The 15,261-nt window shown below is 48.9% G+C and overlaps 2 protein-coding genes across 3 annotated transcripts in view; both read right to left on the minus strand.

Annotated features, from left to right (window-relative positions):
- Positions 1 to 3,995, minus strand: part of LOC118904237 (aurora kinase A and ninein interacting protein) — a 32,041-nt gene extending 28,046 nt beyond the window's left edge. Inside the window, 1 exon segment of the mRNA XM_036870154.1 lies at positions 3,813 to 3,995. Coding sequence (XP_036726049.1) covers positions 3,813 to 3,893 — 81 coding nt within the window. The 5' untranslated portion in view covers positions 3,894 to 3,995.
- A 1,147-nt stretch (positions 3,996 to 5,142) lies between these two features.
- Positions 5,143 to 15,039, minus strand: PAQR7 (progestin and adipoQ receptor family member 7). 2 transcript variants are annotated; one of them, XM_036828826.1, is made up of 3 exons: positions 14,911 to 15,039; positions 11,200 to 11,295; positions 5,143 to 7,238 (listed from the first exon to the last, which is right to left on the minus strand). In XM_036828826.1, the coding sequence occupies exon 3, from the start codon at positions 7,215 to 7,217 to the stop codon at positions 6,165 to 6,167; it is 1,053 nt and encodes a 350-aa protein (XP_036684721.1). In that variant the 5' UTR covers positions 7,218 to 7,238; positions 11,200 to 11,295; positions 14,911 to 15,039; the 3' UTR covers positions 5,143 to 6,164. The 2 variants fall into 2 exon arrangements, with proteins under 2 accessions (XP_036684721.1, XP_036684731.1); XM_036828836.1 differs by lacking the exon at positions 11,200 to 11,295 and having other exon boundaries at positions 14,911 to 14,998.
- Between the last annotated feature and the right edge of the window lie 222 nt (positions 15,040 to 15,261).

Raw genomic sequence — 15,261 nt, forward strand, 5'->3', positions numbered from 1 at the left:
TAGCCAGTATTTTATAACTATAAATGAAGTATAACCTTTAAAAACTGTGAATCAATATATTGTACACCTTTAACTTATATAATATTGTACAGCAACTATACTTCAATTTTTTTCAGTTTAATATAAGTAAATAAATAAATCAATAAATAAATCCCACTGTGTGCTGCCTGGAGAGGCTGGGAATTTTCAAAAACCAGCTAGGCTATGCTTCTTTTTAACAGACCTTCCTTCAGCGTCTCTCTCTCCTCTAGCTTTCTGCTATAACCAGCCAAAAAAAAAAAACCCAGCTAGCACCTTTAACACTCTGCCTGGAAATCTCCTTAGCTACATCATCCAGTTCATTAGGTACATTTTCCACCTTCCACTTTACTACAGCCAACAGTGTTGCTAAACTTTGTCAATGCGTAACCACTTTCCAAGATTTTTCTCACTTTCCTTTAAACCCTCACCCAAAGCCTCCTCCAAGGTCATCAGACTTCTAGAAACAGTTCCTAAAAAGCTCTTCAAGCTTTCACTAGCATTCCCTTCAAAGTCCTTCCAGCTGCCACCCACTGCTCCATTCCATTTGCATTTCTGAAAGCCAAGCCCACCAGATAGATTAACTCATTCACTCATTTGCTCATTCAATAAATGTTTACTGAGTACCTATTACATGCCAGAAAGTTTCTGAAGGACTGCCTAATGGAACTTTCATTCTAGTAGGGGAAGAAAGACAATAAATGAAAAAGTAAATATGCAGCATATAATATGTCTGATGGTGAAAAGTGCTATGGAGAAAAACAAAGCAAGATTAAGGTAGTTAGAAGTATGGAGAGTAGAGGATAAGGGAAAGGATGGTTAAGAAAAAACTCAGTTAAGTTGATGTTTGAACAAATGAAGGAGCAGAGCAATGTGGCTCTCTAATCCCTTTGCACTTCAGGCACAAGTATATAGAAGTCTCAAGCACAGACGTACTTGCCTTGAAAGACAGCAAGAAGGCCAGTATGGTTGGAGCAGAGGCAGAGAGAAGAGTAGATGAGGTCTAAAAGGCATAAGAGGGCACACAAGACCAGATGGTGTCTTATGAGCATTAAAAAGATTTTGGTTTTTACTAGAAGGTAAGAAACCACTAGATGGTTTTAAACTCACTGTTAAGTGAGCAAAGGCTCACTCTGGCTCAGGTGGCAGCAGTAGAAACAGTAGGAAATGATGACATTCTAAATACATTTGAAGGCACAGTCCATAGCATTTGCTGATGGACTGAAAGTTAATAAAGTTGCAGAATGTCAGAGTGGCATTCAGTGTTCCTCCAAGGCTGGTGGAGAAACCACTGATGACTCGGCCAAGATTTCTGATATCTTTGCATTTCTGTCTCCCTCTTAGTTAAGTCCACTTCTCCTTCTCTGCTACATACCTCAAGGGTAGGGAACTAAACTGCATCATAGATGAAGAAGAAACAGAAATTATTTTCTAAGTTATAATGACATTTTAAATATAATACACTTAAGAGACAGCAAATATACAAATCAAATGCTAAATCTTTTTACCTCTTTAATGTACAGGAAAACCTTTGTTAAAAAATTTTCTCCAATATTTTAATATAGAGGCAACAAAGTTAAAACACCACATTTGAAAATCACGGAAATTAAAATGGTCTTTCTTTTTAAAATATTTATCTATTTGGCTGCACCGAGTTTTAGTTGCGGCACGCAGGATCTTTGTTGTGGCATGCAGGATCTTTAGTTGTGGCATGCGGGATCTGTTTTCTACTTGAGGCATGCAGGATCTTTTTTTTTAGTTGCGGCATGTGGAATCTTTAGTTGCGACCTGTGAACTCTTAGTTGCGGCACATGGGATCTAGTTCTTTGACCAGGGATTGAACCCAGGCCCTCTGCATTGGGAGCGCTGAGCCTTAGCCACTGGACCACCAGGGACGTCCCAAAATGGTCTTTTTAAAAACCCATACTAAAACCCGTATGTCTCACATGGAAAGTGCTCCATCATATATTTAGTGAAAGGTGAGTAGCAGAACAAACTGTCTGATATAATCTCATTTGTGGGGGAAATACATAAATATATTTATTTATCTATCTATCTATTACCTGTGCTTCTGACCAATTGGCTATAGATTAGGGGTTCCAACAACCCCCTCCTACTCAGGATGCCAATCCCAAGTCCAGGTTATTAACTATACTTCTGACTAGCTGGCTATAGATCAGAGGTCCCCACAACCCCCTCCTTGGGTTCAACTGCTAGAGTGGCTCACAGAATTCACAGAAACATTTTACTTGCTAGATCACCGGTTTGTTATAAAAGGATATAACTCAGGAACAGCCAGATAGAAGAGACGCATAGGGCAGGGTATGTGGGAAGGGGTATGGAGCTTCCATGCCCTCTCCAGGCGTGCCCCTCTCCCTGAACCTCCACATGTTCACCAACCTGGAAACTCTCTGAACCCTGTCCATTTGGGTTTTTAATGGAGGCTTTATTACATAGACATGATTGATTTAAGCAATGGTCATTGGCAACTGAATTCAATCTCCAGCCCTTCTCCCCTTAGAGGTAGGGGAATGGAGGGAGTGAAAGTTCCAACCCTCTAATCACAAGGATGGCTCTCCTGGCAACCAGCCCATCCTTAGGTTACCTAAGGGCTTTCCAAAAGTCACCTCATTAAATATAAAAGACACCATTATCACTCATAACAAAGGAAATTCCAAGGGTTTTAGGAGCTGTGAGCCAAGAACCAAAGACAAAGACCAAATATATATGAGAAATATAAAACAGAGATAATGACAGTACCTACTTCATTGAATTTTGAGTACCTGCCACTGATAAGGCATGTAACGTCCCAGCAAAGTGCCTGACACATAGAAAGTAGCCAATAAATTACATATTGCTATTATCTGTACATCTTTTCTTCCCTACATGACTGTAAGCAACTTAAGAGCTAGAACTCTGCTGTTAGTGTCTGCTTTGAGCCTGTTTTTCATGTGTAAAATGGGTATCATTATATTACTACTACATAGAATTGCACCAAATAACAAATTCTCAGCACAGTGTCCAGCTTAAAATGCTCAATAAACATTAACTATTATTATCCCATACTTTTGTTTCTTTGTAATGACTAATAGAAAATCTTGCATATGTGCCAAACCTGGGTGGGATTTCCAATTCTCCTAGTTGGGTGAACCCGGGTTCATTACCTCACCTCAGTTTCCTCATTTCCATAAGGGTGATGACACATATAACACATATTAAATACTTAATACAGTATGTGGCACCCAGCGGATGCTTAATAAATATTAGGCCAGCTCCCCTCCCCGTCTCTTCTATTTTTTCCCCTAAAGTAACATGTTCTGGGCAGGTAGATGGCGGGCAACCTGACAAGTAGGGAAGAAACGGACCTCCGGGCGAGAACTTCCGAAGTTTGCATATGCACCCACCCCTCCGTATTTCAGCCTCTGCTACCGTCTTGAAGGGACTCCGAGTTAAGGGGTCTGCTGCATTACGCTCCTCGGAGCAAATTTTCTCTCCACCCTCTTCCCTCACCTCGAAACCTCGCTGCCCCAGTCTCTCCACACACACCCCACCCCACCCCCCCGCCAGCCTGCCTGCCTGCCTTCCGCCCCCATTTTCTCTCCACCCTTCCCAAACCCCATTTTTCAACCTTCTTCAGACTCCAGCCCCTCTCTCCCCTGAACCGCCAAAGCTATTCGTTCTCGGCCCCCGACTCCATCTCCACATCACATCCCGGTCCCCCCAAACTCCTCCCTTCTCACGCCTCCGGGCCTCTAACACCTCCCCCAACACCCTCTCTCGCCTCAACGCCCTACCTGCGCTTTCCTCCTCTTCAGCGCCGCTGCGTCCAGCCACACGCCGCAGGCCTCCTCCTCCTCCGGGCCTCTGCGCCTCATGGCCGCTGAGGAGACTAAGACAACGGGGTAACGGAGTGGGAGTCCGGCCGCCTCAAAGAACCGCCATAACTGACTCCGCCGACGTTCGAATCTCGCGCCAACGCCGGGAGCGGAGCTACGCCGCGGCCGCCCCCGCTCAGGCACCGCCCCCAGCGTCAGCTCCGCCCCGGCCCAAGCCCCGCCCCTTCCCTAAACCCTGCCAGCCTGACTGCTTAACGTTACCAAGGCCACGTTCTTGCTGGTTTTCTCATTCAAAAGTTGTATTCCAGAACTGTGCTGTGTGAACGCGTTCGTGACACTGCACAAGGAATGCACATTTTCTTTTTGCTGAGTTAGTTAGACTTTCTTACTGATAACTATCAGGGCTCAGGGTTTTTCCTTGTCTTATCGCTGAATCCTCACGAACATCTCAAAAGGAAGAGGAGAGGAGGCTCTGGTCCGCCAACTGCAAAAAGCTAGGGTCCTCAACGGTACCTTAAATGGATTACTTTTGTAATTCAAAACAAGAAACAAAAAGCTAAGTATAACTATGAAACCTCATGGGAGAGGATTTAGAAAACGTTAAGTAGAATGAAAACTAAAAATTTGCAGTCAAGAATTAGCTTTCAGTATTTTCTCGCTTACTGTGTGGCCTTGGATTTTAAAGAGGATCAAATAAGGTTTGTGAAAGTACTTTGTAAATTCTGAGAGCCCCTCAGAAATGCAAAAATGCTGGCAACCATAACCACAATCTCCATAGATGTACTATATGTATAACAGGATATTTTAGCAGTGGAGTGGTATTTCTTATTCATTTAGGGTTTTTTTGCTTTTCTTACCTGTACTTCCTAATTTTCCTTCACTGTACATATATTACCATATATTGCTTATGTACTGTGGAAAAGGCAATACTGTAAACATTAACATATAACAATATCATAAAAGTTAACATATAAGATCCTCCTTGATTGAAAAACCAAAAAGTGAAATCTTTGTCAAATTATATATTTTTAAACACATTCTTTTAACTTCTAAAACTTATTTAGTAATAAAACTGCCCCACCTTTCCTACCAAAAAAAAAAAAGTTCACATATATAGTGAATAAGACCCCAACCCCACCCCCAGGCAAAGATAAGACAAGATCTGTCCCCTCCTCCCTATGCCCACCCCCAGCCTCCCCCTGAAAACCTCCTCCAACACAGTGAACAGGTTCAAGGGGCACCAGGGCTCCCTCTCTAGGATAGGAGACAAAAAGCAAAGAGGCAGCTCTTATCACAGTCACTTTATTGCATCCAGGACATCAGAGTCCAGACCACTCCTAACTCCAGCCGCAGTGAACTCCTCCTTCCATACCTCTTGGCCTTTGGACAAGTTTTTCCCTCTACCTGGAATGCCCTTCCTCTTCTCCACGTGTAAACTCCTATTCACCCTTCCCAACCCCAGACCCTGAGGGTCCCAGGCAACACTAATTATTCCCTCCTCAGTGCTTCCCCTGACGGTTCATTCTGATATTAAAGCCTTTACCATCCTGCATTGATCCACGGAGCCCAGTCAGTGGCCTGCCTCTGAGCAGAGGCCCAAGAAACACTAAATGGATAAATACTGAATCATGAACAAGGGAACCAGGAAAGACACTGGGAACAGGGTGTGTGGGACATTGAGGCCAGAGCTAGGAGGGTCAGGGCTCACTGTCTGGGACAGTGACTGAAGAGGTATGGGGCACTGGATGGGATCCATTTCTACCTGGCACAATCTTCTATCTTTGGGGGCTCTCTGCAGCACCAAAACTTCAGGCTGGGCTTCAAGAATGGTAAGATCCTGCACACATTTTGGGCCTGTCCTTTCCCTATCCACCAGTGAAATCTGGGTAGAGGGCAGCTGCTGATGCTTTCCCTGTCTCTCAGCTCAGATCTGACTCTGACCTAAATCCCAACTTCACCCCCTCCCAGATAATCTGGAAGGCCCAGGCCAGGGTCTTGGCCCCAGCTGATCCTCTATCCTCACCCCTAAGTGAGAGGCAATGGGGGGAGGCAAACCAGGGTAGCCCACATCTTTCTCTTTCCCTCTCCCAGGGCAGGGGGCTGGGGTAGGCCCTGAAGTGGACCCCAGCAGCTCCAGCCAATCCTCAAATCCAAGGACTGGCCAGTGCCCCCCTTGGCAGCTGAGGTGTGCGCACAGAAGTCACCGCGGGCCAGACACAAGCAATTTTACCAGGCCTTGTTCCCATCTGGAGCCAAGCCCGGACCCTTGGGCCCCCACTATACCTCCCTCCCTACCAGCTGCCACCCCCTTCACTGGGTCTTCCGATCGAGATTGAGTTTGCGCCGTACCAGCTGGCTCAGAAGGAATGCAGTGAGGATGCTGCTGCCTACAGTAAGCAAGAAGAGGCCGGAGAAGTTTTGGGGCCAGCGGGCGTGCAGAGGCTCATAGATGGGCCGCCGGGCCTCGTAGTCCAGCGTCACGGCCTCCAGCTGAGCCAGCGTGCACAGCACCAAGAAGACATGGAAGAGCTGGTGGCCCTGCCCAAAGACGTGGCAGCTGCCAGGGAACCAGCGCTCAGGCATGAAGGCAGAGAAGAAAGTGGCAGCCAGCAGAAAGAAGACCACCTGGCATTTGTGGTAGAGAAGAGCCGGGTCGTCCACGGCAGGGTTGGGGGACACGAGGATGCGGTGGACCACGGGGCTGATGTCCAGTGCGTAGGCCAGCGCCGAGGGCACCTCCTGGCAAGTGCGGCCCAGCAGGCCAGGCTTCTGGATGTACTTGTTGTAGCAGGAGCCAGCGCAGGAAAGCCAGGCGAGAAAGGCAGCCATGGGCAGGTAAAAGGTCTGCACCTGGGCATGCCAGGCGGGCTCAATGGCGTAGTAGAAGTGTGCCAGGGCACTGCCAAACTGGTACACAGCCACACCCACGTAGTCCAGGAAGAAGAAGCTGTAATGCCAGAACTCGGACTTGGCCTGCAGGAGGTGAGCCAAGGCACTGAGGGAGAGGTAGGTGAAGGAGGTGAGGACAATGATGAAGAGGGGCAGGGCGTGCAGGTCTCCCCAGAAGTCCACGGTCCCCACAAAGATGGCCAGCCGCAGCAGCAGCACCAGGGCCGCCAGCAGGTGGGTCCAGACGTTCACCGCCTCGTTGTGCTGCTGGAACAGTGTGCGGAAGTAGAAGCGCCAGGTCCGATGCAGTGGCCGGTAGCCCACATAGATGTATGGCTTCCAGAAGAGGGGCGGCACCTCGGCTCGGTCCACTGTGAACACAGGCTCTGGCTGCACAGACGGCCGAGGCATCTGGTGGACCTGCCGCAAACTGGGCAGGAGGTGGCTGAGCTTCTGGGCCACCATTGTGGCCATGGCTGTGGGTGGGGCGAGGAGCTGGGAGAGAGGCCCGAACAAGGTCAGGGGGCTGGTGTCCTCACCCTCCTGCCCCGTGAGCAGCAGTTGGGGGGCTGTGCTCTTCCCCACCCCCTTATCCCTACACTGAGTTTAAGAGGAGAGGAGTTGTCCTAAGGGAGAGCTCAGCTCTGACTCATGATTGTTCTTCTCCCTGATGTATCCCAAGTGCCTAGAACAGTGCCTGGCACATAGTAGGTGTTCAGTAAATGTTTGAGGCATGTGTTAAAGAGGCTCACTATGTCATCCTACTTCTTTCCAGTCCAGGCTCCATACAGCAACCCTCATTGTTTTCTCCTGTGTTCATGCTGCCATCAGTGTTTACCTGAGAATGACCTTGCTAACAGACCTGCTGCCTCTACCTTTAGCTCCTTCAGAGTGGCCAGGGTCTGCCATTGACCCTACATCACCCTACATGATCTGGTCCCTACTACCTTTCCTAGCCTTATTACTCAACCACAGTACACTTCACATCCAGCCACAGCCTCATCAAAACCGTGGGCCTGATGTTTCATATGTCTATAGCTCTGCACAAGCTGTTCCCTCCATCTGAGCCATTTACCTCATCTTGCCCACCTGGCAAACTCCTATTCATCCCTCAAAACCCATTTCTTCTGTGACACTGGAGGTCCTCCAATGATGACCCCTCTAACTTGAGTGCCTACAATCCTTTGACCATTATAATACTTCTTACGGGCATTAAATTGTTAGTGCGAGCTCCTCCAGGGCAGGCAGTTTGTCTTATTATTTTGTGAACCCCTGGTGCTTAGCAGGTAGCTGGTGCTCAATGTTTGTTGAATGAAAAAACAACATAATAGCATCCTGATAATACTTCATAGCCTTCAAGGCCCAACTTGAAAAGCCACTTTTTTCCCGAAAGTCCCTAGTAACAACTGATCCTATAAAAACAGCCCTTTCCCTCAGCCACACCCTCACTCAAAAGTTCCCCTCTCCAGCCCTTCCACCATTGCTAATTGCAAATAAATCCAATCTAACCCCTCACCTGGCATTCAAGACCCCATGACCTGCTCCGACCCTCATTTCCCACCTAACCCAAAAGTCAGACCCTGTGCCAACTTCCTTTCCCTCTACTGAAATCCTTTAAAACCAGTACAAGCTGCCACCTCCAGGGGACTTCCTTAATGCCCCCTCACTTCTCCCTGTGGGAGATCTGTAATGGGTTATACAATTTAGCATTTAAAACACATTCATTCATTCATTCATTTAGCAAACACTTACTGAGCCCCTTCTCTGCCTCATGTCCTGTGCCGGATCCCAAAGGTGGGGGTGGGCTGGAGAGTGGACAAGAATTTGATCCCTGCCTTCAGGAACTTCATGATATGGTAGAGGTTATAGAGAGGAAAACAAAGCATAGCAAATGCTTACACAGCATGTGCTATGTGTCAGTGTCTTAAGCACTTTATGCATATTTGACTCATTTAATCATCATAGCACCCTATCAGATAGGTATTATCATTATGCCCATTTTTCAGATAAGGAAACTGAGGCACAGAGAAGTTAAGTACCCTGCCTAGGAAGTGGCAGAGGCATGATATAAACTCAGTTTGCAATCTTATCCACTTCCTTAAACTGCCCTTTGCAAAACAAGGTGGCAAGTACTATTAATCATTTCATAATTATATACTGCTTTTGCCTGGTACCAATTGCTTAATTCAGGCTTATCATTATTCACTGTTTCATTCATTAAATCAAATATCTGTTGAAAAACTAGCCAGACAACTAGCTAGACAGACAACCCCCCTCCCTCAGATTCTCCCCCAAGAAGCTTATTGGACTCAGCAGCCAGATGTACTCTGTCCATCATTCATCAGATATTTATTGCAACTTCCTTTGCACCAGTCATTCTAAGTGGCAAGAAGATCTGCACTCAAGTTCCCCGCCACCAGCAGCACCGTGATCACCCCCAAAGCCACCCAATAATTCGCACATGGTCCAAGTAAATGTAATGTGCTTGCTATGCAAAGGCGACATCAAGACAAGCCCCCAGCCCACACTCCTCCACATCCCGAGCCTGATTTGCATCCCTGAGCTCCTCCTGCATTACATTCTGGAGTCAGCTCTGGTCTCTGGCCTTTCCTCGTCTGGTAGGGAGGAAAGAATTAAATGTCATTACACCACTACTTTCTATTCCCAGACAGCCTGGCAGGTTTAGGAAGCAGACCTTGCTGATGAACTAATTAGTGGGGCCACTTCTGTCCAGAGCATAAGAACTCCCCTGGCCCACTTGCTGGTTGAGGAGCCAGCACTGGATTTCTTCTCTTCCCCAAGAGACAGGGCTTTAGCCTCAACAGTCTGGCCTCTACCCTTGTCTACAACTTTGTCTTCCCAACTCAGAACCTCAGGGGACCAGAAAAGGCCTCTGAAAGCATCTCGCAGCTCTTTTGTTTTACATTGAGAAAACAAGAGCCCAGAGACAGCAAGGCCTTCCCCAGAGTTGCCCAATCCAGCCATGTTTCCATTCCACCATGAAGGCAAAGACCAGGGAGTGATGACATTCGATGGTGCCTTAGTTCCTGAGTCCCTGTGATCTGTTAAGTCCAGTCCGATGCTCCACATCCCACTCTTAGAACTTCCCAAGTCATAACAGCATATTAAAGGCTCGGAGAAGGTCTGCACCAAAGAAGCCTGCTTCACTTTGTTGAACCTACATTTGCCAAGCTTACGTGACCAAGGATTCCTTTCCCAGTAATGATTATATTATAAAGCTAGCTGAAATGTAGTAAGTGTTTACTATATGCTCACTCTTCATAGCCTTGTTGCAATTAATTCTCATAACTAGCCTGTGAGGTAGGTATTACTGTGCCCATTTTGTTGTTGAGTGAAATTCAGAGAGGTTGGAGCTCCTTAGCCAAGGCCATACACAGAGAGAGAGAGAGAAGGAGAGAGAGAGAGAGAGAGATGGAGCCAGGATCCAGACCCAGCTCCCCGACTGCAGAGCGCAGATACTCTCAGCCACTCCTGCTGCCCTGCTTCTTGTCACACCTAACTGCATCCCAAAGAACTACTTTGGAAAACACTGGTCTAAAGCAGGCAACCAGGTCCTTTCCCGTAAATTATTTCCTTAGGCTTCTAGCAACTGACTTGCATCCAGGGACCTCAGACTCACCCAGTTACCAGTTACCCACTCTCTCTGCACCAATGAAGCCCTGGCTCACAGCTACCTCCTCAGGTGGGTGATAGCTCATTCGCAGCCCTTCCTCTCCCCCAGACACAGTGGGCCCTAAGCACAGAACCCAGAGGCTGCATACTGGGATGACAGAGGTCCAGTTGCCCTATTTCCTTTAGACCTTTAGACCACTGGCCCCATTCCATTTGAATAGCTCTATTTTCAGAGTTAGTTCCCATCTCCTGACTCCATGGAAAGGGGCCCTGGATCCAGGGGAAAGAAGCAGGGGCAGGAGTCTAGCAAGAGCCAGAAGGATGAGGGTGAGTATTCAGAGGGCACCCTCAGGGCATCCTTTGAGTAGTCTGCCCACCAGGCTGCCAGAACCTGGCTTTTCCAGGCATCCCACCCCAGTCCAGTACACCTCCATGGCCCCCCCTCCAAGTCTCCCTAATTGCACGGGTTACCTAAGGATTTCTCTTGAACCTGGGGGCTGATGACTTCTGCTGTGGAACAGGGCAAATTCGCCAGATGCCAAGCACTGGGTGGCACTTCCACAGGTGAGGGTCACTAGGGGTGGGGCTTCCAGGGACTGTAGGGGTCTTGTGTGATGTCACCAGAGGGTGTGATGTCACCAGAGGGTGGGGCTAAAGACAACCTCCACTCTCTCGCCTCCCTCCATCACCACTCCCACGTTGGTCAAATCCAGGCTAAACTCTGCATCCCTAGCCAGGCCTCAGCTGCAGAAGGAAGCTCGTGGTTAACCTTGGCATGAAACATTTGGGGAAACCGAGGGCTAGCTGAAATGTTGTGACTTACCCAAGATCACACAGCAAGGTGGGCAAAGCTGGGCTGAGACCAGGTGTCCAGGGCCTGGTTCATGAATGTGAGGCAAACTTGACTGGCTTCTGTCCTCTACTCAGTGGGAATCACAATGAAAGGAAGTTAGGAACCAAGGAGAAAAGAGACACTATAAAGGCTCGTGAACGAGATGGACTTCAGATTTGGACAAACCAGGTTTGACTCCTGATTCCATAACATACTAGCTGTGTGACCTAAGACAAGTGACTTACCTTCTCTGATCCTCAGCTCCCACATAAGAATTATATTATCTACCTCATAGATTGCTACAAAGATTAAATTTATGAGAACAGTTTTAGCACTGTTTAGGGATTCAATAAATGATTCCTATTATTAGTATTAATTACTAATAGTAGTAGTAATTATTATTATTAAGAGTAGTAGTATTTGAAATATACCCAGCCTGAGTATTAGTACTTAAAATATTTCCAGCTTGAAAAATTTGCTTGGGGTTCTCTAAAAAAACTCGGTCCCTTTTAGCCCTCGATAGCTGGCTCCACTGGATTTGGAGGCCTTAGAAAGTTATCTGTCTCTTTAAATCTTTACCTTTCTCTGAGGATGCATTTAGGGACCAGGGAAATTTGGTTGGAGTTTAATAATTAAAGTGTTCTCAGCAAAGACTATTCAGAGTAACCTCTCTGGATTCACAGGACTCTGAAGATTTGCACTTGCCCACTGACCCAAGAGAAGTGGCTAGGAAGTGAAATCCCCAGAGAAAAGGGCCTCAAGCTCAGCAGCCCCAGGAGCCCCATCCCGGAGCAGGAGGGTAGAGGGGGTAGACTGTGCTAGCAGGTAATGCAAGAGGCCTGTGGCCTGGTTGGGGCCTGTCTTGCAGGTTTGGGAGGCTCCTGGGTTGGCTGAACTTCAGAACTGGGATCTCCAGGGCCCAGGTGGGAATTCTTCTGTCAATCTGAGCAGCACCTTCCTCTTCTCCTCTCCTACCTCCCCAGCCCTCCCAATTCACATTCCCCTTTTCTAAACTCAAGGTCAACCTCCTCACCTCCTTCCTCAACCAAGGCTTGCCACCCCTAGTTCCTCCTGGTCTCCCCCTGATACCTCTGGGGGCAAAACAGCAGACCAAGTTGTGGGGATGGGGTAGTGAATAGGCTTTGGAGTGGGAGAGCCCTGCGTTATACCCATTCCACAGATTTTACTCAGTGCTTACTATATGCCAGGCACAAGGCTGCAAGGCTGGGGCACATGGTGAACAAGGCAGACAGGCTCCCTGCCCTGACGGGGCTCACCCACACAAATGAAATGCCCTTGGGCCCAGGAAAATCCAGCCCAGAGAGAAGCCACCCAGGTGGTAACCATGGAGAACTGGAGAGAGCTGCTCCCCCCAGGGAGGGCATCTACCACTCACCTCGGGCAGATATTTCAAGAGAACCCAGGTCCCCATTTTTATGTGAGGATGGGATTTCAGGTCTGGAACTTACCAGCTGTGTGACTTTGCTAAAGTCCCTTTAACTCTCTGGGCCTGTTTCTTCGTTTGAAATCGGAGGATAATAATAGCTACCTCAAGCAAAACAAAGTCACAGATGCTAGCTAGGTGTTGGCTCTGGCACAGCATAGGCTCCATTATCTTTGTTGGATTCTAGTCCTGACTCAGCCACTCAATCCCAGTGTGACCCTGGACAAGTCCCTTCCGCTCTTGGCCCTGTTTCTCCAAATGTCAAAGGACAGAGTGAATTCACCAATGACTTCAAACGGCCCTTCAGTCCGAGACATTCCAGCAATATTTGTTTTAGGCTTACTGTGTGTAAAGAGCTGAAGCTTCCGCAGTGAACAAAGCAGTTAAAACACCGCCCTCATAGAACTAATAGTCAGCTAATTAACAGCTAAGGGTAACCCCTAAGGGTATTAATACCCTGCCCATTTGGAGCTTAATAGCCTAACTAAATAACACCTAAGTCTTTTAAGTATCATTTGATTATAATTCTACTTCCTCTTTTGCCTGCTTCCTGGCATGCAAAATATTCATTGTTGCTTCTCTGGGCCCTGATGTTTCAGCAGCTCCCTTAAAGACAACTTTATCTTGCCATGAAAGGCAAAGTTTAACCTCATTAGATAAAAATAACAAAAAAGCCAGACCAGTGTTAACAATGGGGCTGTCAGAGGTAAACCCTCTTGAGGGGTCCTGACAAGGATGACACAATATGGCAGAGCCTGAAATATTATTAATAAGACTAGGCATTAACATTAATAATTTACAGTGGCTTGCTGTTTACAAAGAACTTTTACACACATTTCACCTCTCCCTCTCAGCAACTCTTTGAACCTGTGGCTAAGCTGGTGTCACAGCCCCAGAGTGAGGCAGGAAGGCAGAGCACATCTTACTCCAAAACCAGTGCTCTTGCCCTTCATCTGCTGTGGTCAACTCCCAGGCACCCAGTGGGTGGCCACAGATTGTACAAGCAAAGTTTTCATCCCTGGCTGGCTTCTTGATATCTCAGCAACTGGGTCACCTCCCTCAATGCAAACCAATTCCCCAGTTCTGCCCAATGTGTTTAAAGAAAAAGTTCCTCCATGTCTTCCAGAACTGAACAGAAAACGCTTTTGTTTTTTGTAAATGCACTTTGGACTTCCATTTGTACTGAAAAGTGTGATCAGCATGAAATAAATCACTCTTAAAGGAATTCCTAGGATCTCAGACTCAGGACTGTTCTGAGGAAAAGGAAGCACCTGGTGGAGGAAAGCAGGCCCAGAGAGGTTGGGTGAGCTAGGTACAATTGTCCAGCCCAGGGGGACAGAAAAGGGACCTGGGTTTTACCACTGACCAGTTTCACCACTGACCTCTTGGCAGGGAAACTGAGGCTGGGGAAAAGCAGCCTATCACTAAGGGGCTCAGCGGTGGCACAAGTCACATGATGGGAGGCTGGGTCCCTCTCTAATGGGACATCCACCTAGGAGCAGCCAGCCAGGCCCTGAGAATACATCTAACTCTTAAACTCCCCAGCCTTGGCCTGACCTCTCACTCCCGCCAGGCTTGGGGCGGAGTGGAGGGGTGGGCCGGTGGCATGCCCCAGGGAAACCTCTAGAGGTCCTCAAAGCCTATAGTCTTGAGGCAAGTGCTTCCCTCACTGAGTAGGAGGAAACCTCATGCTCTCCCGACTCCAAAGGAGGCCTCCCCCTCCCACGGGACCTAAACTGCTTTGGAGCAAGAGCCCCTCTGACCCCAGCAGCGCTCTTACCACTGTTTCCGGTTTCCCAACTGGGAGCCCCTCACATCACCCAGTTCCAGGTACTCACGCCCCTTTTTGCCCCCAGAATCTCACTAGATTCCTCCTTCAGTGGAAGGAGCGTGCTCCGTGCCTATTCTCTTCCAAGACACCACGGCCCTCCCAGGCCAGCTCGCCCCTCTGTTCACTCCCTCACAGATGCGCTTCCCTCCGGCTCTGATGGCCCCTCTCCTCCAGTCTCCTCCCGTCTCCTCCCACTCCTCCCTGAGACTCTCCCCCTCCAGCTCCGCTCCTCCTTCCTGCTCCAGTCCCTCCTCAGTGGCGCCCCACTCCAGCCGATCCCCGCTGTCAGCCTCCCACTCCCTCCCCAAGTGCCCCCAACTCACCTCGCCCCGAGTTTCCGCTGCACACAGCTCCCCGCGCTCCGCCCCGCGGGGAGCGCCCCCTCTGCCCGCCGCCCGCCCCTCCCACTTTTCCCCCAGCCCCGTACCTGCGACCGAACCGAGTTGCAAAAGGAGGCCCGACTGCGACCCAACAGCCCTCGGCATCCCGGCTGCAAGCGGGCAGATAAAGGGGCGGCCCGGCGGAGGCTCCGCCCCGAGCCGGGGGAGGGCGGGGCGGCGGCGGGCGGCAGCGGGCCTTCGCTTAGGGCTCGGGGCCCAGGACTAGGCCGCCGCCCGCCCACCGCGCCCGCCTGGCCGGGCGCCAGCAGCCTCTACCCAATGGCGTCCACGTGTTGCACGCGGAGGCGAAAGTGGTCACCCACACCGGTGACGACAGTCTTGGGAGTTCCTGTGGTTTACGTGCTGATGGGAACTCTGAGGCTCAGAGAGCAGAAGTC

This window comes from Balaenoptera musculus, chromosome 1 (genome assembly GCF_009873245.2).
Source record: "Balaenoptera musculus isolate JJ_BM4_2016_0621 chromosome 1, mBalMus1.pri.v3, whole genome shotgun sequence".
NCBI lineage: Eukaryota > Metazoa > Chordata > Mammalia > Artiodactyla > Balaenopteridae > Balaenoptera > Balaenoptera musculus.